The sequence below is a fragment of the Hyperolius riggenbachi genome, chromosome 1 (assembly GCF_040937935.1).
Source record: "Hyperolius riggenbachi isolate aHypRig1 chromosome 1, aHypRig1.pri, whole genome shotgun sequence".
NCBI lineage: Eukaryota > Metazoa > Chordata > Amphibia > Anura > Hyperoliidae > Hyperolius > Hyperolius riggenbachi.
The window spans coordinates 69,437,198-69,464,697 of NC_090646.1; the positions used below are offsets into that span (position 1 = coordinate 69,437,198).

Here is a 27,500-nt window from a genome sequence, read left to right on the forward strand (position 1 = left end):
TGACCTTAAAGCGGATACGAGGAAAACTTTTGCTCATTGCATAATTGTGTTCCTTTCATATAGTTTATAGGGCATCCCTCAAGCCCAATACTTTTTTTTTGTTTTAATACTCTAATTCCCTATAAACTAAACACGCCTTGCCCACAGCTTCCCCAGTGCCTTGGCACTCTGACTCATGTAGCAAGGGCTTATGGGAGCTTAGTCTGGGCAGGAGGAGGAGGAGGTGTTACTAGTTAGAGATTTCAGAGGAGGGAGGAGGAGAGGGGAGTGAAGTTTTCACAGGCTGAGGGCTGGAGATGCAGAGCTTGTATCACAGGACAAATGAATCATATACTGTTGCAGCTAGATTTGCTGTGGTAAACTAAACTAATCTAAACTTTAAATAAGATATATAGACAAGTTACTTGTTATAGTTAGTTTTTCATCTCTGATCTGCTTTAAGGGCCCCTTTACACTTGCAAGTAATTCCTGCATTGTGCTACCCTCTTTTACCGCCAGGGGCCGCAAAAGCCATGAAACTCTTTGAAGACTTTCAAACCTATTGCAGTGCACTGGAAGTATATGAGCCGATGCAGGTGCGTTACTGCAGGCACCGCAATTAATGCATGGTGCTTAGGGTAAAGAAAATCTATGGGTGATGCACGTAGTGTAAATGACAGATCCCGGTGCGTCACAGCGTGCTTGCCATGACCTATGGAAATCCCAGTGACATACTCCTGCCCTGTAGGGAGTACCTCCCTGAGCCAGATGTGGCGCTATGCATATGAACCTATCGGCACACTCTGCAGCGGGGTCATATGAGTGATGTTTTTTGTGTTGTGCGGCAGGAGCAATGCAGCACACCGCAACACACACACAAAACAAAATTTAAAACCGACCTGAAAGTGTGAACTTTAAAACCAAAAAGTCACAAAGTTGAAACACGAAAGGTTGTCTACTAATTATCATGTATTATACATGTGCATCCATTTAACGTTCTGTGAATATTTTTTGACAAGGATTTGCCTCAAGCAATTAGTGTGTGCAACATAAGCAAACAACCCAGGGAGAATTTTATTCAACTCCCTACGCCTCCTTTTTGCCTGCTTACCAAGCATCCAGAGAGACCAGACAAAGCTCACATACTACCAGAACCCACACCTAGATACTTAAAGAGAACCCAAGGCGGGTATTTAAAATCTTAAGAGACCACAGAGGCATGTCCTGTGCATAATGACATGCCTCTGGGTCTTGCTATTGCCGCCTCTAGTCCCCCCGGGGTCTCCTGTGCCCACCTGTAAAAAGCGCCCAGCTAGCGATAGTCTCCTTGTCGCTAGCCGTCTATTTACCTTCTGTATGTCATTCAATGTACGCTCCCCCGCCTCTTTCCCTCCCACTCCCCGCCTCCTGTGAGCTTCCTCCAATTGGAAGCTAAGCCGTGACCTGGGAGGTACTTCTCGGGTCATGGCTTAGCTTCCGATTGGTGGATGCTCACAGGAGGCGGGCAGCGGCAGGTACAGAGGCGGGGGAGCATGCATTGAATGACATACAGAAGGTAAATAGATGGCTAGCGACAAGGAGGCTATCGCTAGCCGGGTGCTTTTTACAGGAGGGCACAGGAGAACCGGGAGGGGGGGAGCTAGAGGCGGCAATAGCGAGACCCAGGACATGCCTCTAAAGTCTCTTAAGATTTCAAATACCCACCTCGGGTTCTCTTTAACAAGACTCTGTAGTGAGTGCATGCATGTAGGGAGGTAAGAAGTGTTTGATCCCATGCTCATTTTGCCCTCTGACTAAGAAATGACCACCAGTCTACAATTATAATGGTAGGTTTATTGTAGCTGTAAGAGACAGTATAACAATGAGAGGCGCTTGGAGCTCAGCTCTTGATCATTATTGGCACGGTTATTGGCCTGAGGAAGCAGGCAGAGACCCACAAAACGTGTTGCCAGCGCATTATAAAATCCTTATTTTCCAGAGCTTAAGTGTCATCCTTGAGGTAAGCCACCTCTCAGCTTTATTTTTAGTGTTTTTAATGTAATTTTATATTGAATTAGGCACCTCTTACCCCATTCGAGCTTCTCGTCCTCCATGCCTGAGCGGCCACCCATACATTCTCTGGTAAACCCAGACGGGAGACAGATTTGTGAATCTCCATCAGCCTTTTTAGTTGGTTACTCTTGCAGCAGCCTAGCCTTTTGAGTACCACTTTATTTGTTCAACCTCTCCCAGCTTAAAGAGGAACTTCAGCCTAAACAAACATACTCTCATTAAGTTACATTAGTTATGCTAATTAAAATAGATAGGTAATGTAATCTCTTACCCACCCTGTTTTAAAAGAACAGCCAAATGTTTGTAATTTCATGAGGGCAGCCATCTTTTTGGTTGAAAGGAGGTGAGAGGGAGCATGAGACTCAGTTCCAACTGTCCTGTGTCCTGAGCACCCCTAGCAGTTACTAGGCAACAAGAACGCCAACATCAGAAATCCCATCATGCTTTGCACAGCATCAGGGGAAAAATGCCCGGGCAGTTTTCTTTGATGGGGCAGAGCTTAGCTTCTGTGCAGCTAAAAATGAGTCTTTGGTAAGATAAACAAAGTTCTGATGCTGTGAAACTGTTAAAGAAACACCAAGCCTTTTCAGTTCTGCTGAGTAGACTTTTAGTCTGGAGGTTCACTTTAAGTAATTTACTGCCCCATTTGCGCTCCTTCTGTCTGTGTACTTTTTTTTAAAGGTGTTGAGCCATCTTATCCTCTCCCAGCATAACAACAAAAGAACCCTCAAAAACCCAGTGCCCCAAAAATGTACCCGCCCCCCAAATGTACAGTATGTGCAGCAACTCCGCCATTCCAGAGGCAGCCCCCTCTTCCATGCATGTACAGCTCCCCAACCCCCCCCCCCCCCTACACCGCACACACACTTTTATGTACAACTCATACAGGCAGCACCTCCCATCTTCCATAGGTTGTTCCTCTTCTTCAGCCCCAAACTCCATCATTAACCCACTCTTCCATATGCAGCAGCAATCCCCTCTTTTATGTCCAGGTGTCCCTTTGGGCAGTAGACACCCTAGGCCGAAGCCTAAGTGTCTTTTGTAGAAATATGTCCCTGTCCCAGGCTGTGTCAGGCTAAAACCAAATTAAAAACTTCTGTTAACTCTAACCAGAAAAGGTGGAGCTGGCTGAATCTTTTGAAAATTGACAAGACCCGTGGGACACATACGCTATTAGCAAGTCTCATTTATTCTCATTCCTGCTGTGTTCTGCTTAATAATAGCCATCTGCCTGGGTGTAAGCACCTGTCACCTGGAGGTTATGACCATGAAATGGGAATTGATTGCTGTATATAAACCGTCTACCTGCAACATACGCTTTAGTATTCTAAAGAACAATCAAAGATTACCCTGGGTGTTTTCCTGGATTTGCATGAGCAATTATACGAGATCCACTGGTGAAAAGTTACATTACTTTTCAGTTTATGGATATCTAAACTTTTATAGAGGGGGTGAAAAGGCCATTCTCCAATTCCCTATAGAGGCCATTCTCCAATTCCCTATAGAGGCCATTCTCCAATTCCCTATAGAGGCCATTCTCCAATTCTCTGTAGGGGTTTTAGTCTCTCCATATCATTTATCTTAACATGTGCTACATTATAAAACGTGAGTCCTATTTATAAAGAAGTTGGTTGTGTGTTGTACGGTATTAGTCATGAAGAGAATCCAAAGACATAACAACAAAAGTTGTTTAGGTGATACCTTACACTGTACACTTAGTAATTTAAGCTGGCAAACTTTCAAAAGTTTCTTCTTCAGACGTGCAGTTGGGAGCTATGTATATACTGTATGGGTCCTGATCTGATTCATTTTTCTCCTAGGAGATAATTTTTCATCTCTAAATTTAAAATAACGTTTTAGCACTCTGCAAGTACCAAAAAGTAGGTGAAAAGCTGTCAAAATCATTCTGAGTATTGGCGTAAAACACATTTTATTGATAAGATGTGAACATATCCCCTTGGAGAAAAAGCAAACTGGATTGGGCCCATCGGTCCTTCCTTATTCAATGTACTTGTTTCCCTGACCTTTTCCTAGAAGAAATGTTTTCATCTAATGCTTAAAATAACTTAAAATAACTTTGTAGCATTGTACAATTGAAAAAAGTACCAAAAGAGTATTTTCTTCCTTAATGGTTGGTTAAAAGGTATTTTATTGTTAAATACTACACAGGAGAAAACTTAGGAGAAAAAGTAAATTGAATAACGGCCATACACAACATTTTGAGGCCCACAAAAATGACCTGCTTTGTAAGAAAATCCATCCCTTCCAGGGCTGGATTTACCATAAGGCACTGTAGGCACGTGCCTACAGGCACCTAATGATGGACAGGCGGCTCACTCCAGTCCCCTAGTGCCTTCCCTCCTTCCCTATGCAGAGCCCTGATGAGAGTGTAAATGAGGGGTTACTTACCCTGCTCTCAGAATTCCACTGATGAGATCTCCTTACAGTTAGGGACACCTCTAGCTACTTAATACTGATGTTCCTCTAGCTACCTAATACTAGGGGCACCTCTAGCTACTTAATACTGATGTTCCTCTAGCTACCTAATACTTGGGGCACCTCTAGCTACTTAATACTGATGTTCCTCTAGCTACCTAATACTTGGGGCACCTCTAGCTACTTAATATTGAGGGTACTTATGGCTACCTAATACTAAGGGGCACCTGTAGCTACCTATGACTGGTAAGGGAAGTAAGGAAGAAGTGACAGCTGGGACAGCCAGCACACTTGTGTGGTTTGGCGGGTATTTGTAGGTTCATGGAGGGCAAAGTCTAAAGTGCCAGGACATCTGTGCCTATAGGCTCCTGTGAGGTAAATCTGGGCCTGATGCCTTCATTAAAGATCTACTCAGTGCATTGCAAGAATTTTAGGCAAGAATTATATTTCATTTTATTTTGTTTTTATGTGTATATGCTAAAATCCACAGCTCCTTGAAGGAAATCTTAGAAGGGTGTGTCATTTTGTTCAGCAATAATCTGACAAGTTCAGATGAGGTAATAAGAGTAACAACGGTTCTGGGCAGGCAGGTCATTATTCATGCAGGAAGGTGAACGTTAATGAGCAGTCCTGACAACAATACAAATATACATGCTGTGCTGTTGCCGTGGTTGCACAGATTTGAAATTTGAACTTCCTGGTAACTTCAGAAAGTAGCTAAACTCAAAACATCCTCTGTGCTCTAAAAGATTAGCCACAGCATGGTAACCTTTATGGAAAAAAATATCTTCATTACAGTTTATGAAAATCTCCCAAAAAGCTTGAAGTTTTACTTGTTTGCACATTTGCAGAAGGCCTTAAAAAGGTTCAGCCTCAATGTTTACTCTTTGATGAGCTGCCTCAGCAGAGCTCTCCTGCAGTCTATTCACAGTAGCTGATAAGAATGATCTGCCTAACCAACCACAAAACACATAGAAGCAAATTTCTTCAGCAGCTTTACATGAAATAAAGAGTTTTTGTTGTGTGTTGTGCATGAGTTCGGGTCCCTGCGTTGTAAAATGGCTGGCATAGTATATTTTCTGCATTTTTTAAAAATAAAATAGGTGTTTTGCCCAGCTGTTTTCAATCAGTAGCTCAGTGTTCCATTAACCTCCTAAGTAGTAATCACAAGTTGAGCTCGGGGTGGTAAAAACAAGCTAGGAGCGGTAACCCTGAGCTGAACTCGTGGTAGCCGCCAGAGCAGGGCCATGCAGAGGGTCCTTAAGTAGTGGGGTGCTCAAATTTAAAAAAGGGCCTCGTCGTGCCCCCTTCCCCCCTCCCCAAAATGCTCTGTAGTACCTACAAGTGGTGGGGGACCTTCCCCCCAGATCCCTTGCCCTGCAGTGACTAGTGACCTTCACCCCCCCCCCCCCCCCCCCAGCACTCAAACTGTCCCAAACCGTTCCCCTGAGCCCTTCTACTTGACACATACATTCAGTCACAGAAGCACTGGCTGCATTCACTGGTGTGGAGTCAGTTGGACCTGTCAATGGTGGCCGCTCGTTCCTCCTTTCTGGCTAGAGGAGTATTTGTTGTCATGTGAGTGCTGAATGCAGATTGGGGTATTGGGTGCTATGTGGGTTCTGGGTGCGGGTCAGGGTGTCATGTGGGTTATGGCTATGCGTGGGTATGGAGTGTCATGCGGGTGTTGATTGCAGGTATTTAGTGCCATGTGAGATCTGGGTGCATGTACTGGATGTCATGTGGGTGCTGGGTGCAGGTACTGGGGGTGACATAGTTGTGAATACTTGGTGCCATGCCTGTACTGGGTGCTGGCTATGGGTGGGCAATGGGTGTAACGTGGATACAGGTACTTTGGGTGCATATACTGGTTAAGTGGGTGCTTGGTGCAGATAGTGGGGGCCATGTGGAGGCTGTGTGCAGGTGGGAGTACTAGCTGCAATGTTAGGCCTGGGTGCAGGTACTTGCTGTCATGTGAGTGTGAATACTGGGAGACAACTATAGGGGGAAGGGGTGTGGATGTCAGTGTGTTGGCAATGAGTGCACTTTCAGTACGCCATGGGGCTGATTTATATTTATTTTTCATGTACCCGGTTGCGCTGAGGACTGATTCAAAATAATTTAGGCAAGGCCTTTTTTCTTTTGCGGACAAGGTGAAGCCATGCAATGGTGAAACCCGAATTGTCTTCTATATCTCCGTTTATATCTTCTGATAATCAAGTTTGTAATTATACCATTCTAGTAACATTATCCTTTTTATTGAGTGCTTTACTAGGATCATTATAGTTCCTTTTATTTGTTCGCTAACTCACCTCCTGCAGATGTGTCTTTCTGCAGAGAGCAGGAGAGGACATCCCCAGCATACCTTTGGATGTGCTTCTTTCCTAAGGCCTCTTTCCCAGTGGGACGTTGCGTTTGATGCTACGTTAAAGTCGCACAACGTGCCCCTAACGTAGCGCATGTAGGTTATAAAATTGGATGTTATTTTGCACTGCGTTGTGTCTCTTGGCGAGCTGTTTTCGTTGCATACTGATGGAACGAAAACGGCACATGCATTGCATTTTTTGTAAACAAAAATACCATACTGAGCAACACAACTGTGTGCAACACATATAAGGCAGCAAATGTATTGCTAAACGCACAGCATGCAGCACTATCTAAATATTGCTACACGTTACACACAACGCAACGTGTGCACTGTGAATGTCGCACAGACTTTGTATTGCTGTGCGTTAGTCTGCGTTGTAATTTTTTATAACGTGTGTTTTTTATAACGTCGCACTGTGAAAGAGGCCTAAAACTAGCTCATGATTGGGCAGCACAGTGGTGTAATGGATAACACTCTCACCTTCCAGCCCTGGTTGGAATCCCAGCCAGGGCACTATCTGCATGGAGTATGTATGTTCTCCCCGTGTCTGCGTGGGTTACCTCCGGGCACTCTGGTTTCCTCCCACATCCCAAAAACATACGGATAAGTTAATTGGCTTCCCCCTTAACTACAATTGTCCATACATACAGAATATATACATAGGCCTCAATTCACTAAGCTTTATCAAACACTTTATCAAACGTGTGATAATTTACCTCATGGGTAAAATCAAATTTTGAATTCACTAAGTTGTTATATATTTATCGAATGTTTTATCGATAAAACTTTCAATACATCTAGAACACCTTAGTGAATTAAAAATTAGATTTTACCCATGAGGTAAATTATCAAACGTTTGATAAAGGCGTACGTTAAAAAGGGGCGCTGGGAAAAAAGGGCGCCGGGTTTTTAACGATAAGCATGGATAACGTTTAAAAAAATATTGTACTGTTTTTCGTTTAAAATTAATGGTTTTTAAAGTTATAAATCATTAAATAATGTGCATTAAATCGGCAATTGTAAAAACGTTAATCTTTCGTTTAAATAGTGAACCGTATAATAACGTTTAAAAAAAAAATTACTAAGTAACCCTCCCTGTACCTACCCCTAACCCCTAGACCCCCCTGTTGATGCCTAAACCTAAGACCCCCCCTGTTGGTGCCTAAGTAACCCTCCCTGTACCTACCCCTAACCCCTAGACCCCCCTGTTAGTGCCTAAACCTAAGACCCCCCTGTTGGTGCCTAAACCTAAGACCCCCCTGTTAGTGCCTAAACCTAAGACCCCCCTGTTGGTGCCTAAACCTAAGACCCCCCTGTTGGTGCCTAAACCTAAGACCCCCTGTTGGTGCCTAAACCTAAGACCCCCCTGTTGGTGCCTAAACCTAAGACCCCCTCTTGGTGCCTAAACCTAAGACCCCCTGTTGGTGCCTAAACCTAAGACCCCCCTGTTGGTGCCTAAACTTAAGACCCCCCTGTTGGTTTTTTCGTTTAAAAATAATGTTATAAAATTTTTTTTACTGTTTTTCGTTTAAAAATAATGTTTGAAAAAATATTGTACTGTTTTTCGTTTAAAAATAAAATTTAAAAATGTATAAATCATTAAATAATGTGTAATCATGAGAAACAGTAATAAAACATTAAGTCTCCGGGCGCCGCTTTTAAAACGTTAATTTTCTCCGGCGCCCTTTTTTCCTATCGGGCGCCCATTAAACGATATTTATTATAGGAGTGAATGGCGGCGCCCGATTTGTCCACTAGCCTCAGGCGCCCGAATTTACTGTTTGATAAAGCTTAGTGAATTAAGGCCATAGACCAGGCATGGGCAAACTTGGCCCTCCAGCTGTTAAGGAACTACAAATCCCACAATGCATTTGCCTTTATGAGTCATGACTGTGGCTGTCAGACTCCTGCAATGCATTGTGGGACTTGCAGTTCCTCAACAGCTGGAGGGCCAAGTTTGCCCATGCCTGCCATAGACACATGACTATGGTACGGATTAGATCATGAGCACTCTGAGGAACAGTTAAGTGACAAGACAATGTGCTCTGTACAGCGCTATGGAAGATGTCAACGATATATAAATACTAAATAATAATATTTGGACAGCGAGAACAGGCATGCCCTGTATAAACTCAAAACTGCATTCTTTCATGTAATCAAGTAAAATATTGTCCATTCCTTCCTCATCAGTCTCCCTTTAGGGTATTCCGTTAGTAGAGATGTTCATTCAGATCCTGCATTTCCGATCGGAAATCCGCATTTCCGCATCAGAATGCGGAAATACTAATGCGGTAAGCGTATTTTTCCGGAAACGGCAGTAATTTCCACTGAAAATCTGCTTACAGATATGTGGTAATTTTAAACTAATCAGAAGACTCAGAATGAATAAATCAGAGAATGCGCATTTAGGTGGAAATTTTGGTGTAAAATCTGCATTACCTATATTCAGTAATTTTAATCAGAAGACTCAAAGTCGGAATGAATAAGCCAATTGGAAAATGTGTTTTTTGTTTTTTTGCGGAACGCCGCTTACCGATATGCGGCCATTGTAAGCCAATCAGAAGGCTTAGAATGAATAAGCCAATCAGAGAATGAAGAAAGTTTTGATTGGAATGCGGAAATACACAGAGGGCTTGATTCACAAAAGAGTGCTAACTGTTAGCACGGCCGTTACCGCTTTCGCTCGAAAATTCGCGGTTGCACGTGAAAACGATAACGATTTAGCGTGAAAACGATAACGATTTAGCGCGAAAATGGTTAATTGCGTGCAAACGTGAAAATTCACACGAAAAACGGCCGTGGTAACAGTTAGTACTCTTTTGTGAATCAAGCCCAGAGAGTGATAGCGGTATTTGTCATTGCCGAAAAGCAGAATTTCCACGGAATCGGAAATCAGCATTTCTGACCATCCCTAGCTTCCAGTCACTTTGCTGAAGGCTATCTATCTATTGCTAGGGCTGAAGGTGCATGCTGTACAAACATGATAATGCTGGCTCCTGGCGCTATATCATCTAGACGAAAAGCAACATAACCGCTCTCTTTCCTAAATATTTACAATCAGATGAAGATTTTCCACAAGGCAAACCTAGGCAGTCGCTTATGGCCTGGAGAGAGTCTAGGCGGTGGATGCTAGATCCCACCAAATCTAACTAAAAAAGTCAGGTGATCATCAACGCTGGGCAAAAAAGTGCTATCTTTCCTAGGGCCCCATTTCATCTCAATCCATTTCTGTTTACAAGACTCACTCCGCCATGCCCTCATGAGGCCAAAACATTCCTATTTGAAAGTCACCCCTGACGTGAGACGAGTGGTGGCATGCCGGATTAAAGTCGGCGCACGAGTGATGTCGCTTAAACGGCATTTAAGAAACAACAAGTAGTATTAAACCAAAGCAGGGCTTTTTGGCACCTGCCGCCCACCGCATAGCACCAAAGTTTGTCACGGCTATAGCAGTAATGCTATAGTCCGCATCATCGAGCACGGGTAGATTGGGGATCAACCGATTGCCGGACCCAGAATTACTCCTCCCTCCAAATTACGATGACTTGGAGGGGGAATGGTATTTAGCACACCCCTTGACCTTGTAGACCTTGTAGAAATCATTTTTTTAAGGAAAAATAGTTTTTAAACTCATAAAAAAAGTTTTTTTTATTTTTCTTGTTCCCATTATTCCCCTAAACATTGCAATTTTTGGTAACAATAGCTTTGTTATTAACCACTAAAGTTGGCAGAAAATTACACAAAAATTAAGCGAAATTGCAAAATTATGGTCTGATTACGTTTACAAGGGTGGATCGTCATCAGTAGCCAGGTCCTGACAGTTTACGGTCTGTGACCTTTATTGCATTGTGGGAAATAAGAGCTGTTTCCAACTGCCAAGCAAACAGTATCTCCCTCTGTGCATATGTATATCTATAAAAAAAACAACATTATAGCCTATTCTATGATTAGGAGGTGTGGTTATAGATAATGGCAGTTGGTGCTGTCTGTTTTTGTCTTGTCTGCCAGCAGTAAAGATGATTACATGCAGGCTGATCCTACCTAATAAATCCCCTGTGTCCCTGCGTCCTCCTCCTGTGTCCGTGCTTTTTTGTACCACGCATGCGCAGCACGCAGGTGGCTGCTAGAGCAGGAGGTGGATGGGGCCAGGGCGGTGTGCGGGCATGCGGGTGGGCATGCGTGCGCATGCACACTGACATGCGGTGGTGACAGGCGATAGGGGGATTGTGAGGAAGGCCTACTGCCCGTTATGTTAACGGACCTTAGTTCTAGTGGATAAAACATGAACAAAGTACATGGCGTATATCAATAATTTCTTGATCTCTCTCCTATTTTTTAACTTCTTACTTTGCAATGTATTGATTTATTGTTTTCCTCTTTTGCTTAAGATCCTCTTTAAGTCCTGTGCTTTACAAAAGTTATTGCATTGTATAAAAAAATAAGTCATACATGTGTTTAGTCTACTCAACAGGTGAATGATCTGTTTTGCATTGCATTATTGTTATTATTATTGACAGAGCAATCCATGCAGCAGAATCTATGCTAGGAATGAATTTGTCAAAGTCTCGGTACAATCATGGAAAGCTTGTCTGATCAAAAGTGTGATATCTTTGTCAGATGGCTCAATATTTAGATGGTGCATAGCAAGTATCCCTTTCAAAAACGTTAGAAATAACTATCTCAGTACAGCTACTTTCATAGGGGCATGTTGTATCGGAACGGATGCTGTAAAGCATTATAATACTCAGTCTATGGGCAGTTCACATCATGTCAGTGGCAATGTGATGCAACTGATTGCATTGTTACAACACAGAACATACGATGATGATGATTCAATGAAGGGGCACATTGTAGTCCTAGCACATATGCATTTGTTGGATCTTAAAGTGGAATTGTCAGCCAAAAAAATCAAATTCCACTTACCCACTGCTCTGTGTTTGTTATGTAATCTACATGCAGTCTTATCTCAGTCAGCCCAGCTCTATTTGGTATATTGCCGAGGAGAGGGAAGCTTGTTATCTTCCCTCCCACATTCCTGCTCCTCACTGATTGGCTGAGGGCAACGTTCGGTGTAAAGCTGCTGAAATACGATCTATGTTGTGCTCACATGTGTTTACAAAGCAAGTTAGATATAACAGTGAAGTTTCTAGGAGGAAATTACATTAGGATTGGCTTCAGTCAAAGGCAGTAATAATGGAAAATGCCAGAAACAGTGTTCTTTTTATTTACTATATAAGTTTCACCTAAATCAAAAAGTGGACAGTGCACTACATATGTTATGTAAGTAGAACATGTATGTAACTAGAATAAGTATTTATCTACTTTTGTATGTGTTTTTTTCTTTGATAGTATGGCGATCCCTGCTGCTTTAAAACACATTTCTAATCCTCATATTTTCTCTGCATATGCAACACCCTATGACAGCACAATAAAATGCAAGACCCTGAATAATATTTGCTAATCTTCTGGCAATGGCAACATGTGCAGAGATGACAGGCAAGGCTGGGTTTCTGCAAAGGCCACATAGGCTGTGGCCTTGGGTGCATGCTGCTCGAGGGGGTGGTTGTACATAGAAGAGGAGGCGACATACAGAAAAGGAGGATGCAAATGAGGAGAAACAGATATAAGGGGGGAGTTGCTGCCTGCACATGAAACAGAATGGGCTGCTGTACATTGATGTTAAACATGGACAAGTAGGATCATAGGCATAACAATAGCACCTAGGCTCACACGGGGCCCGGTGGGCTAAGGGGGCCTGTCACTCTCTCTCCGGCCTTAATGCAGAGCAGCGCAGTGTGCACATGCTTACATAACTGCTGCTAGGGTCTCTTCTCTGCACCAGTGGTCCTCTATAAGACTCCAATGCATGTTACGTGACATCAGGGTCATACGGAGGGAAGCTTGTGTGTGCTGACAAGTGAAGTGGAGGGAGCAGATTCATGCCAATGTAAGTATGTGCACACCACTGTGCTGCTCTCATTAAGGGCGGGGGGGGGGGGGGGCGAGGTCACAGAGGCAGGCCACACTTGAGGGGGTAATTTTTTTAAAAATGCCCCCCCCCCCCCACAAGTTTTTTGTGCACCTTGCACCCTGGTTATGCGTTTGAGAGGGATGCACATGAAATTGGGGCTGCTACATGGAAGGGGAGCTCGGTATATGCTGAAGGGGAGCTATGAGAAAGTTGCCTAATAGATGAAAAAGTATAAATCCTGGCTTGCTGACAGGGCTGAAATGCTTAATTTTACGCTTTGCAGCACTGAAGTTGAGATGCATGCTGAGACTTGCAGTTTTGTCACATTAACAAGATTTCCATGTCTGATAAAACTGAGGCAGGCACAAACACACAAGCAATATTTAATAAAGCCAGCCCCAAAGTGCAAAGCATTATGAATTAGAGATTACCTTCCCTAAGACCCAACAACATTCTTGTAGGGAAACTGTCTTCCAGACGTCGCCCAAACCAGTGGTAGGGGGCGGGGCATTCGTTTGTGAGCCCCCTCCGAAGGAAGGTTAGTGGTGTGAAATCGGTGCTCTGTAAAGAGCTGCAGTAAATGTGGCAGTACTATGTAAAGGCATATAAAAATGGAAACAGGAAATTTGGGTACCCGTTGCTAATGGATGATTTAGACATAGGTGCTAATGCAAATATCGGCTATTTGGCAGAGAAAGAAGAAATTTGAGTGCCTGATAAATATTGTTTTGAAAATTATAGATTTTATAATGTTTATCATTTTGAGAACATTAGAACAGTATAGTTTGTGAATTTTTTTTATAGTTTTGAAAATTATAAGGTCATAGTGTTTCAAATTTTGTCTTTTGTATTTACAAAGTGTTTGAAAAAATGTTTTTGAAGTTTATCATATGGAAACATGTAAGGTTAAGAAGGGGGGGTTTAGGGTTAGGCATCAGGAAGGGGGTTTTAGAGCTAGACGTCAGGAAGGGAGGGTTTAGGGTTAGACATCAGGAAGGGTGGGGGGGGGGGTTAGGGTTAGGCGTCAGGAAGGGGGTTTTAGGGTTAGGCACCAGTAAGGGGGTTTTAGGGTTAGGCAGCAGGAAGGGGGGGTTAGGGTTGTACAGACATCTGGAAGGGGGGTTTTAGGGTTAGGCATCAGAAAGGGGGTTTAAGGTTAGGCTTCAGGAAGGGGGGATTTGGGTTAGGCATCAGTAATGTTGGTTTTAGGGTTAGATGTCAGGAAGGGGGGGGGGTTAGGGTTAGACATCAGGAAAGGGGCTTTTAGGGTTAGACGTCAGGAAGGGGGGTTTTAGGGTTAGACATCAGGAAGGGGGGTTTTAGGGTTAGACATCAGGAAAGGGGCTTTTAGGGTTGGACGTCAGGAAGGGGGGTTTAGGGTTAGGCATCAGGACGGAGGATTTGGGTCTAGGCGTCAGGAGAGGGGGGTTTAGAGTTAGGCATCAGGAAGGGGGGTTTTGAGCTTAGGCGTCAGGAAGGAGGTATTAGGGTTAACCGTCAGGAAAGGGGGTTTAGGGATAGGCATCAGGAAGTGGGATTTACATCTAGTTGTTAGGAGGGGAGAGGGTTTAGAGTTGGGCATCAGGAAGGGGGGATTTGGGTTAGGCATCAGGAATGTTGGTTTTAGGGTTAGATGTCAGGAAGGGGGGTTTTAGGGTTAGACATCAGGAAAGGGGCTTTTAGGGTTAGACGTCAGGAAAGGGGCTTTCAGGGTTAGACATCAGGAAGGGGGGTTTTAGGGTTAGACATCAGGAAAGGGGCTTTTAGGGTTAGACGTCAGGAAGGGGGGTTTAGGGTTAGGCATCAGGACAGGGGATTTGGGTCTAGGCGTCGGGAGAGGGGGGTTTAGAGTTAGGCATCAGGAAGGGGGGTTTTGAGCGTAGGCGTCAGGAAGGAGGTATTAGGGTTAACCGTCAGGAAAGGGGGTTTAGGGATAGGCATCAGGAAGTGGGATTTACGTCTAGTTGTTAGGAGGGGAGAGGGTTTAGAGTTGGGCATCAGGAAGGGGGGTTTGGGGCTTCGGCATCAGAAAGGGTAATTTTAGGGTTAGGTGTCAGGAAAAGGGGAGGGGAGTTAAGGTTAGGCAAGGGGGGGGGGTGTTCTGTGTGAGAGTAAGGTTAGGTTTAGTTGTAGTATATTATCGGTAACATTTACCAATGTTTTACTATCATTACCACTGTAAATATTTTTTGTTTTCATTTGGCGCCCAATTCACAATGTTATCTATAATTTATACTTATATTGGCTTCACCCGGCCTAGGTTTCCTTATTGCATGCTACAAGAACTATTAAAAATAGTGTGACCAGACATCTCTACTGCTGAGAATTGAATTGCTGCTGGTCACGTGACATCATATCATTCTGCTGTGCAACAAGCTTAAGGCCTAAGACATGAGAAATCTTATTATCAGAATCACCCATACTTTAGTTAACAAATTCCACTTGAGCCTCTTGAGAATTCATGTAAAATTGCCCTAAACATTTGCTATAAATATGTACTGGTGCTGCCCAAAAACGTTTTGCAATTGACCGTTATTAAAATGACACAATTTGCAGCAAGCTTTCGATTTCCAAAACTGATTGTAAGCACAACCTACACATAAAGAGAAACTGTAGTGACAATAACATAATGAATAAAATGGCTTCTATTTTTATTTTTACAATATTCATTCATAAATTATTTAGTCAGTGTTTGCCCATTGTAAAGTCTTTCCTCTCCCTGAGTTATACTATGAAATTTATCGCAGGGTAGGTGGCAACATCTTTAGTACTGGCAGGTGATCTCTGTGGAATGTTTGTTTCTGAGAATTCCAAAGCCAGTACATAATATACCTGGTCTCACTGATGTTGATATGTATGCATTCAGCTTAGACTAAGTATCACTGGGAGGGTGGGGCTGCATAGCAATATGCACATGTATATACATAGATAGCTATAGGAAGTTATTATGACGCTGAAACCAGAATAATTGACATGAGAGAGGGCATCCTGAATAACGTACTGCATTCTACTATATGTTGTTACAGTGCCCCTCAATTTGAAGAGCGTGAAAGGTCGCGTTTTCTGTCATGTGCAGGCTTTTGTGTGTGTGCTTTATAGTGTGTTTTAGTGCGTTCGCGTTTTTGTTCCGCATTTGTGTTTTTCTAGCGTTTTGCATGCGTTTTTACGCATTTGCGGTTCACATATACAAAACACATGTACGTTTTCTATGCGTTTTCAATGCATTTTCACAATGCGTGTTATGCAGATCACTAGGAAGACAACAGGAAGCGGAAGTATTGCGTTCCCATTGACTTTCGTTATGTGCGTCTTTGATGCGTTTTTGAATATTATGCAACAAAACCAGCATTTTTAAAAAAACGTATGCATACAAAATGCACATGCGTTTTTTTATATGTGTTTTTTCATGCGGCCCATAGCCTTCCATTAGCGGAAAAAACGCTGCGTTTTCCGCAACGCTTGCTTTTCTGCTAAGTGTGGACCTAGCCTCAAATATGTTCCGGGGCTTCCCAAAACATTTTGCAATTTACCCTTATTAAAACGGAACTTGCTCTATCAATTTCAGCATGCTATGAAATTCCAAAACTGATTGTAAGCACAAACTGCACTTGTTTTTCTAGTGCAGAACCTGTCCACAGTGATTCAATGCAGACAGTCTAAATTTTTTCCTCATCCTGCATCAGTAATCAGCTGCACAAGGCAGGAGGTCTAGTTGGTTATTTGTCACACCTGCACTAACTGAGTGACTGGCAGCAGCATGGCTAATGTCAAGTTGGTAGACTCTGTTAGGATGATGATGGAGGAGCTGGGTGATTGAATAATCAAAATCAAGGTTTGCAGTTGTCATTAATGCTAATAAGTGTAAGAGCTGCACAGAATGCATTGCTTATTTATTTCCTGACAGCAGTAGAATTTCACTTTAAAGGTCATATGCATTTACGGTGCACTTATCTTAATTTTAGTTAACAATTTCAGTTAACAGCTTCTGGACAGTGCAATTAGAATCTGACATTACATTCAATAAAACGTCTTATTGCCTATAATTCAGTGTTCCCCAACCCTGTCCTCAAGGTCCACCAACAGTGCATGTTTTGTCCACAGAGGTAGTTAATCAGCTCTGCTGAGACACTAATTACCCCACCTGTGCATGTTTGTGGTTTTTCTACAAAACATGTTCTGTCGGTAGACCTTGAGGACAGGGTTGGGGAGTTCTGGCCTATATGGTCATCCTATCTGCCTTTGTCACAAAATAAGGCTTCACTTATTGTGCAGTTATCACTCTCTCCTTTAGTCCATAACAGGTTGGACAAAATTATGAAATTATAGGTACATGTTAATTGCAGATGAGTACTGTATTTAGCTGTTGGCTCACATTTCTACATTGAAGAGTACCTCTCTGGGCAGAATGCTGAGGCTACTATGACTGATTTGGTGACCTAATGACTCGTGGAGTCACAAAGCCAAGGAGTAGGCCTCAAAAGTCCACCTTAAAAGTAAACAAAGGAGTGGGACAAGCATTAGCATCAGTACAATTTGTATGTTCTTTATACAAGTTAGTCTCTTAACTCCCTTTGGAATACTCATACAAAGAAAACCTAAGGGTCCCTCACATGGTGCCCTGGTGTACAACATGTAAACTAGGATTGCAGCCATGGCAACGTGCTAAAGCTCCAAGGAAAGGCATAACCACCTGAATAGCCAATAAAATCAATGAGGCGGGACCAGCCCTGGATTTACATCACAGAAGCCTATAGGCACAGATGTCCTGGCACCCTATACTTCACCCTCCTTTAACCTAAAAACCCTGCTGAACCGCACCGCAAGTGTGCTGGCTGTCCCACCTGTCACTTCTCCCTTCTCTTGCCCATCACAGGTAGCTACAGGTGCCCATTAGTATTAGGTAGCCAGAGGTACCCTTAGCTAGTGGTGCCTCCAACTGAAGGGAGATCTCGTCAAGAATGCTGAGAGCTGGGTGGGTAACTTCTCATTTACGCTCTGCTCGGGTCTCTGTATACAGAAGGAGGGAGAGAGGCACTAGGGGAGGAGAGTGAGCCACCCTTCCATCATCAGGCGCCTGTTGACACGTGCCTACAGTGCCTTATGGTAAATCCGCCCCGGAATGGGAAGGGCAGGGCCTAATCTCATAAGGCTAAAGCTTAGCTTTTTCTCATATTCAGAACTCAAATAAATATAAATATTTGGGGCACTTGCTGCTGAAATTGAAAATAAGAAGTGACGTTTACATCAAAGGAGACCTGAGCTCACAACTTTTTCTCTTCTCTAAAAGATCAGCAACAGCATAATAGCCTTTAAAGAAAAAACATTTCTTTGTCACAGCTCATACAACCTGCAATAAATCTGCAGTGTGTCTACTTCCTGCTTTCATAGAAGCAGACATAGGGTTAACATTCTGTTTACACAAATTAGCTGCTCTGAAGGCAGCCAGTTAACACAGCTGAGAGATCATATTACAACTTGCGATTAGTCACAGATGAGGGGGATTAGACAGGTTAAAATCTCTAAATACATACAGGGTGCATTTCTCTCTGATTTCTTTCTGTCCTGTGCAAGAGTTCAGGTCCACTTTAAGAATGAGCCAACAGTTTTCAAATCCCATAATTCACTTAAAGGGGAACTTCAGCCTAAACAAACATACTGTCATTAAGTTACATTAGTTATGTTAATTAGAATAGATAGGTAATATAATCTCTTACCCTCCCTGTTTTAAAAGAACAGGCAAATGTTTGTGATTCATGGGGGCAGCCATCTTTGTCATGGGGGAAGCCATCTTTTTGGTTGAAAGGAGGTGACAGGGAGCATGAGACACAGTTCCAACTGTCCTGTGTCCTGATTACCCCTCCCAGCTGCACGTGCTAGGCTTAAAATGTTAAATTCAAAATGTAAAAAAAAACAAACAACCAATTGCACCAAAACAGCAGAACGAGGAGATCATCATCAGAAATCCCATCATGCTTTGCACAGCATCAGCGGAAAAATGCCCGGGCAGTTTTCTTCTGTGCAGCTAAAAAGGAGACTTGTATAAGAGAAACAAAGTTCTGATGCTGTGACACTGTTAAAGAAACACCAGGCCTTTTCATTGCTGCTGAGTCGATTTTTAGTCTGGAGGTTTACTTTAACAGGTTCTCTTTATCAGCCTTTGCACCACACTAGTCTTGACCCTTATGTTTCAGTATAACAATAAGATATAGTACCCTTTGCAGTCTCCTTTTTAATCCCATTTTAATGCGGGGATCTGTTCTAATCAATCTTGCAGACAAGTCTTTTCTTTATTTCTCCTTTTTCCAGTTGATTCACTTCAAGCCTCATCTCTTGTGAGGTAAAATGTCCTCCCCATGGCCCCACACGGCCAATTCATCAAATATGTCCCATAGCAAATCACGTACCTTACACCAGCTTCCTTCAACACCAAAACCCCCCAACCCTATTGATTTTATATAATGGGGAAATAAGTTTGAGATACATTTGGCCAGAGGGTTTCGGGGCCTGGGTTGGAGGCCACTGCATGACCTTCAGAACAGAGGAGCCCTTTCATTCCCCTGGAATCTTTCAGTGTTATTAATTGTCGTTGTGGGCTGTCCTTTCACTTCTGAAGTAAATCGCCTTCCTAGCTTTACACGCTCGGAAACACAGAAGCTGAATGAGAGGTTTGGGGAGGATATTATGAGTAAACAGGGTGTGGGTCTGATATTATCCTGTCAGCTGTATTCTTTTATACGTGGCACATCGATGGTGCGAGCTACAGAGGAATATCAAGGCTTGCTCACTGCAGATGGCACTGCGCTCCTGCTAATCCACACTGAGTGTAAAAAGCACTGACAGCCATAGCTGCTGTTACCGAGCGCCTCTCTTCAATCGTGACAGGCGACATGTTGCTGAACTACAAATCCCAGCATGACATCCCCGCAGTTTTACGTCCGCAGCATGGCATCCCTGCAGTTTTACGTCCTCAGTTACTACTAAATCCCACAATATCAGCGTCTGCTGTAAACATATTGGGTTCCTGTTCAGAATAAAATTAGTTTTTTTTTTTTTATGACAATTCTCAATAATACACAAGTTTTGTTTATGATACCCATTTCTGGCCCTAAAAGCACAATTTATTTTGTATGAACTACCTTTAAACAGTGCAGAACGATTAATCAATCATCTGGGGAGGATTGCCCTAGACAATAAAAATCTATAGGCAATAGCAGGGTTAGGGAGTCTTGCCTGAGGTCTGTTTACTGAATAGGGGTTGGCTTATGGAACAGGAAGTGCTGAGATTCAAACCCAGGTTGCCTATTGTTAGAGGCAGAGCCCTTAGCCAGTACATTATCCAGCCACTAGACCAGTATGTCTCAACATTATCAGAATATGTACCTCTTTATGAAGAATGTTGTTTACCAAGTACCCCCTATTGTGAGCCACATCATCTCAAGTACCTTTTGACAAATATAATTTTGTAAGGAGCACTCCATATTTTTGCATTTGAAACATTCCTGTATGTTTTTGTTTTTTTTAACTAAAACATACTTATGTAGGCATTTTTATATATGATGTAACATTTCCCTAATCCCAAAACATACTGTAATAAATTGACTATGACCAATACAAGTTCCCCCTAAAACCAACCAAAGCACCCCTATATCACAACATGAGCCCCCTGCTATCGTGTTACCACCCCCTCCCTTTAGACTGCAAGCCTTTGGCAGGGCCCTCCCTCCTTGTGTATCTGCACACTCTGCTCACAGAGTAGCCTGAACCTGAATTACTGAGACTATTACACCAGTGCATGGTCTGGAATTGTGTATCCTATTGCTCATTGTCTGTTGTGTGTTGCTGGGGCGTAATGACAAATCGACACCCCCACCCCACCCCCCAGCAAAACTTTGATGGGGCTCCGCAATATTCATTTCCTATCCCTTGCTTACCCCTGGTGACCCTCACAGCCTGGGGGCACATCTCACAAGGGTCATATGACAAGTGTGGACATTGTAATCTTCACGCCCATAACAAGTGTAGCCACAAATGCCTGATCTGAAGTATGGACCCCTTTATCAGAGGAAGTGAAGTAGAAGTTGGGGCCCCCTCACAGCTCTGGGCCTCCTGCAGGTGCCATGGCTGCTCCCCTGTAGTTATGTCCCTGATGTGTTGACTGTCACTCCTGTTATCAATGTTTTTAACCTTATTTATTGTACAGCTCTGTGTTGGTGCTATATAAATACAATTAATAATAATAATAATAATAATAATAATAATGCACACACTACACATCAGGAACCTAGATCCTAGATGATTGCTCATCCCCCCATGGAGACCAGGCCAACACCAGAGATGCTTTCAAAATGTATGCAATTGTACGCATCCATTAAGTCACAATCCTTCCAGTGAATGGTCACGTGACCATCTCCTCATATAAGCATCCTCTCTTGTTGCTAAGGGCTGGTACACACAAACTAATATTCACTCCAGATCCACAGCCAATCAGAATAGACCCAGTGGCCTTGGATTGGAAGCAAAGTCTTCAGCTGACCAATCAGAAATGACAATACTGTATTGATTTATCAGTTGTTAGTCTTGACCCTGTCACACTGTGTGCATGTGCTAAAAACTGATCGATCTTTACAAGGACCCATGGGAAGTTGCGAGCATTAAATGCCATTGTACACCTGTGCACAAAGTTTCGATCTCCTAGTGGAAAATCAATCATATTGAAAGAGTGGGATAAGTTGACCGATAGCTGTACAGGCAAGAGGAAAGATAAATAATGTAAGTCTTATATGGTATAATCTCATTATAGTAAACTCTGATATAGTCCAAATTTGGGTATAGTAAACTAAATGTCCAGGTTCCAGCCAAGCACTGTGATAATTATATGGGAGTAATGCCTGGTGTATTAAACTATGATATAATAGAATTTCTGTTATAATAAACCTGTTTCTTGCTATAGTGGAAAGTGGGCGGCGGCACATGCCTCATACGTCAGTCAGAGACCTAGAGCTGTGGTGTGTTGGCGGCCTGGCAGTCACTTGTAGCCTGCTTGCTATCTGCACACTACTCTGGGCCTCCATGGATTACCTCAAAAGCACCAGCCGGGGAGAAGTAAGCTTCCTGTGCAAGGTGCTACTGAGGGAATTGCCTGCCATCTATGACTTGCTAGTGCATGGCTGCAGCTCTAAAGTATCAAAAGCATCATGCAGGCAGTGCCGAATTGTGGACAGAGGAGCACACTATAAATGCATGAACAGGTGAGATCTATGCTTCCTTGCAAGCTGTTGCGTAATTATTGCATGCAAATCCCTGCATATTGAGCACTGTGCATCTTGATCTAGCTTAGACACTGTCTGTGCTCGCTTGCTGAAGCATTGGAAAAAAAATTGACTCACAGTTATTGACTGAATTAAGATCCACTACTACAGTCTACTTTGTGCTTGAGTATGACAATCTCTGATATAGTGAACTTCTGATATAGTAAACCACTTTTCTTGGCCTCTCGGAGTTTACTATAAAGAGATTCTACTGTATGTACCAAATAATTGCAGTGCAAACCTTGGAAAAAGTAAGACGGAGTCCCTAGAATGGATCTACACGACAACACAAAATAATGAAATAATAATAATAATACCAATCAGTATTCATGCTTAACCAAGATCCAGTCAATGCCTCGATGCCTGTTGTTAACGATAATTAGAAAATAAACACACGAGTAATGACGGTATCTATAAAATGATCTTGCTTATAAAAAGCCCCCATCCTGCAATTACAGATTCCTGCCAACTCAAGCAAGGCACGTTAACCCTTTTCCTGCCACGGGTCACCGGACCATAACAGAGCGATTGTGTGCATGTGAGCGGTTAACCTCTCCGTAGCCTGCCGCTGCAGCCTGCAACAGATTGTCGTATGCAAGGCCAGGATGGGCTCCCAGTAAAGAAGGGGGGTAGGAGGGGGGCGAGAGAGAAGGATAAGGCTTTCCCTGACAGGCTTACTAATTTATTCCTGCTTTATTTGCATGCTGCAAACACCCTGACACATACGAGTCATTTGCAACAAGCGAGCCCTTTTATTTGGAAAGTGGGGATAACGCAGCTACAGCAATCAGCTCGTGATTTTTTTTTATCTTAGATTTGAACTTAATTCTGTTGCCATGGGAACATAGAAATTAAAGGCAGGGCTTTGATTCACAGGGCGATCTCCGGCGATACAGGCAGCCTAGCACCCTCAGCTGATAATAATAAACAGCTATCCCATTCCCTGCATCTGAGGGGCTCTGATTCTGTTTTCTGTGCTTCTTCCCTTCCAAAATCCACAAAGGCAGGGACAGAATGGCAGTTAAAAAAAAAATCATTGGTGAACTACAGGTCTCAGCAAGCCATAATAGGCACAGGAGAAACAACTGATTTTTTGAGGAGCTAATAGAAGTCTCTGGTCAGTCAGATGAGTCACACCGTGAGTGTGCACCTGCTATCAACATTCCCCCCCCCACCTGCTTTTAGTAGGACTACAAGGCCCAGCATGCCTTAACAGCCTACAGTAGAACCACTAGCGTAACCCTGATAAGTAATAAGCACCAGTAGGATAGGGAAAAAAATGTAACTGCAGTCCTCAGCCAGTGGCGTAGCTAAGGAGCTGTGGGCCCCGATGCAAGTTTTACAATGGGGCCCCCCAAGCACTCTATACATAGCAATTGATACGGTGCAGCAAAACCTGCCAATGGCAACTACAGAGTCAGAGGTGCAAGGAAGGGATGGGAAACAGTTTATTAATGATTACCACTATTCAAAGTATCTATAGAAATGATTATTATGAGCACAGGACCAATAGAGAGCTAATACTGTAGTTGAGGGAGGGCCCTTCGGGGCCCCTCTGGCCCAAGGGCCCCGATGCGGTCGCTACCGCTGCACCCCCTATTGCTACGCCCCTGTCCTCAGCATAGCTCTAGCATCCTTCTGTCAGACTACAAGTCCCAGCAATTCACAAGCACTGGCTGTTGAAGAGACAGCATACCCCACAAGAGGCTTCAATAGAACTACAAGGCCCAGTATGACGCATATGTCACAACAGCCTGTAGATGTATCTGAAACGTCCCGGTGTAATAGAAAAAAAAAGCTGTTTCAGCACCGCAGTCCTGAACATAGCCCCATCAGCCTACTATAGAAGAACAAGTCCCACTGTGTCACTACCACCAGCTGTGAGAGTCCTGACAGTGTGATAAGCTACAGCATCTCATGAGCACAGCTGGGGTAATATCAATACAGGCACGTCTGTTCCTACCTACTTTGGATCTACAAGTCCCTGCCTGTTTTCAGAGTAAGAAATGGCACTACAAGTCCCAGCATTCTCCTAACAGCAGTTCACAATGACCAGAACAGCCCGGTATAGCCCCCTCTAGCACATCAACGATGAACCACAGTCACCAGCATGCTCAAAATTCCAATCTCATTGCTCCTCTAACTCGTTCAAGACATTTTTTCCCCGTACATATGAGATCACTCAATTTCTGAAGCTGTTGGGGAATGCTGGTATTTGCAGTTCACCACTAGTTTTGAAAAGGATACTGGCTGTAGAGACCAGACGAGAGCATCATTTTTAAACAGTATGGTGTAAGGACATGCTGGACGTTGTAGTCCTCCAGCATATGGAGAGGAGACACCGCTCAGAGATCAGATCAACCATTTCAACCGCTGTCCTTCTGAACCCCACCAAGACGACCTAAGACAGATGCCTATTCCACGACACAGAACGCTGCTGTAAATGTGGGCTATTAACTGCGCATACAGCAAGTGATAGATTTGATGCATGGAGGATAAAATGCTTGTTAATAATACCTCCCTCTGGTTTCAAGCACTATAGTTACAAGAGTCTTATAGATCTCATGGATTTCCTGCTTTTCATACACAATTGGACTTAAAGCATTCGGTGGTTGGGAGGGGGGGGGGGGGGGGATGTTAGGAAGAGAAAAGAGCTTTGACTATGTAAACTGCATTTTGCTCTTTAAGCCTTTCGACCAAGATTACATCAGCTGCACCGATTCGTGAGCCAGAGTTATTTTCCACGCTAACACCTAGAAAGGTTGACGTGTGGGCTTTATATGCAGTACATTGCCTATACCATGTACAGCAGCGATTAAGGCATTGACAGTGACTAACAAGGCTTGCTGTATCCCCACACTGTATTCTCTTTGCTGCAATCTGCAGCTAGAATCCATTGCAGAAACTCTAACACACCGTTGGAGGGTACTTCATTTTAATGCAAGGCATGTCAGCCTTCAACAGGTGACTCAGAGATGCTACCTGGTGCTACCATCATCTTTTCCCATCAAGAGGTTTTTTTTGTTTTGTTTTTTTCTCCCCCCCCCCCCCCCCTTCCTTACCCCTACCAAGTCTGCAGTGCTGGCTTATCCATACAGCACTACAAATAATCTGGAGTTTATTGCTGTGTAAGCCATTAAAAACTATCAGCCATCGACTGATCCATCTATTGGTGAATCAAGGCTGTCTTGTTTTTTTTCCTCTTTTCTCCCCCTTGTTGCCGGGGTGCCACACAGCCAAGAAACTGCAGATGTGGAGGAAATAAGATTTACTTTCTCAATGACACTGATGTACAGCACATCACTCTGCAAAGGGAAAAAAAAAACAAACGAAAAGGATAGAAATAAATAAATAAATATTGTAAATGCTATTTTATTATCTTTTTTTTTTTCTCTTCCTTTTTTAAACATCGTAGTTTACAAAAAAATTTCAACATGGTACCTCTTTATACACTCTTTAGGTTCCTGAATATAGACAAATCTCTGTACCATTGGAATATTTTTTGTATAATCTTTTTTTTATCGGGTTTTAAATGTCCTGCAGGTTTGTAAGACACAATAAAGCTAAAAGGTCAAGTTTTTGAATTCTTTTTTTTTTTTTTTTTTCATCCTCGCTTTTTTTGTCAGATTTCCCTAATACGGATTAAGTCAAAGAGGTGCAAAAATATTCCCTTTTGGGCTGGTCTATATGCCATGGTTATTTGGTTGCACAATGTTTTATATCCCCTTTAGTGAAGGATGCAATCACACCTCACACTCCCTGGCAGGTTGCTGGTGGCAAGAACAGGAGCCATATTCATTAATAATGACCAGGGCCCCTTCGATGTGGTTGGGTTTGTAATCAACATAGTATTCCTGGGCAGACATAGTAGCCATTTGATGCATAGTCTGTTTTTGTTTTTGCTTCCTACGCTGTGTCACAAAGCACTGCCTCAACTGCCGGAGGCTGGCTGGAAAACACTTCCAGCTAACATACAACATCAAAACCACAATAAGGAAGGAAAAAATCAGTGCCATAGTCCCAGTGACCACCTTGTGAATCTGGATGGTGTTGTCAGCAAGCTCGCTGGGTAGAGTTGCCATCAAGATGTCTGTAGTTTTTTCCCCTTCGGTATCCTGCACATCGTAGGTGGCAGTAGTCATGGTGGGATTGTTGTGGGTGCTTTTGTCACTGTTGTTAAAGGCCGTGAGGATGGCATTAGGACTAGTTGGATCAGAAGGGTCCTCACATAAATGAAAGGCATAGACAGCATCCAAAAGATCCTCTCCTTGAGCATACTCAGGGGTGGTGCAAAGCATGTTGCCATCGTAGCGACCTTTGAAGTTGCTCAACCAGGAGGCCAAGGCGCAGACGTTACGCCCACAGTCCCAGTTGTTCCCAGAGAGGGTGATACTGGTGAGAGACTTCCAAGAATTGAGGATTCTAGAGTCGATGTAGGTCAGGCGATTGGAATCGAGTTGCAGCGATTCTAGATGAGGTACACTTTCGAAAACGTGAGGTTCGATGTATTCAATCTCGTTCCCAGAGAGATCCATTTTGGTGAGCTTCCACACCCAGTCCAAAGAGTTAACCACTATAGTCACTTTGTTCTTTCTCATAAAGAGAGAATGCAGCGAGAGGAGCCTGGGGAAGTGGGCTAAATTAACTTTCACTAAGTCATTGTGTTCCAGGTGTAGTTCAGCAAGTTTGAACAAGCCTGCAAAAGAGTTACGGGCCAGGCTCTTCAACTGATTGTATCCCAAGTCCAGAAACTCGAGGCTGCGACAGTCCTGAAAGATCCTGACTGGCACAAATTTGATGGCATTGTGGCGCATCTGTAAACTCGCCAGCTTGCGTAGCCCATGGAACAGATCTGGTGCCAGGGACTGTAGGTTGTTGTTTGATAAATCCACACTACGCAAGTTTGGCATGGGTCGAAAAGTGTGGTTCGCTAGTTGTGTGATTTTGTTGGAGCTAAGTGTGAGTTCTTTGACCCTACGCAGTTTTTGAAAGGCATTCCCTTCTATTGTGTCTATGTGATTGTGATCCAGATAAAGCCACGTGAGCTGAATTAACCCAGTGAACTGTCCGTCCTGCAGCTCCGTCAGGCTGTTGTACCGCAGCGACAAGCCCATCACGCCCGACAGGTTGCGAGGCAGCTCGGTGACGTTCTGCGACTCACAGTACAAAAACCTGCCCTCACATCGGCATACTCGCGGACATCCACTGCTCACCAGTGGCAGCATTTTGACAAATATGCCCAGAGCACACAGTATTAACCCAGGGGGCTTTCTCAGCATCCAGTTTAAACAGAGACCAATAAGAAGGAAATCCATTAGCAAACACGGTTCCAGTTTTCCCCGAGAAAGTCCATTGAAGACGTCTGCGGCTTCTACATCATATTTCA

General features: G+C 43.4%; 2 protein-coding genes across 11 annotated transcripts in view; one reads left to right on the forward strand and one right to left on the reverse strand.

The window, feature by feature from the left end:
- CTNNA2 (catenin alpha 2) overlaps nucleotides 1-27,500 on the forward strand; it is a 3,078,224-nt gene that overhangs the window by 1,929,506 nt on the left and 1,121,218 nt on the right. The gene's annotated exons all lie outside the window — the stretch shown is intronic.
- Nucleotides 25,489-27,500, reverse strand: part of LRRTM1 (leucine rich repeat transmembrane neuronal 1) — a 3,014-nt gene continuing 1,002 nt past the window's right edge. The window contains exon 1 of the mRNA XM_068266578.1: nucleotides 25,489-27,500. This exon is cut by the window's right edge and continues 1,002 nt beyond it. Within this exon, the coding sequence (XP_068122679.1) occupies nucleotides 25,858-27,500 (1,643 nt within the window). The 3' untranslated portion in view covers nucleotides 25,489-25,857.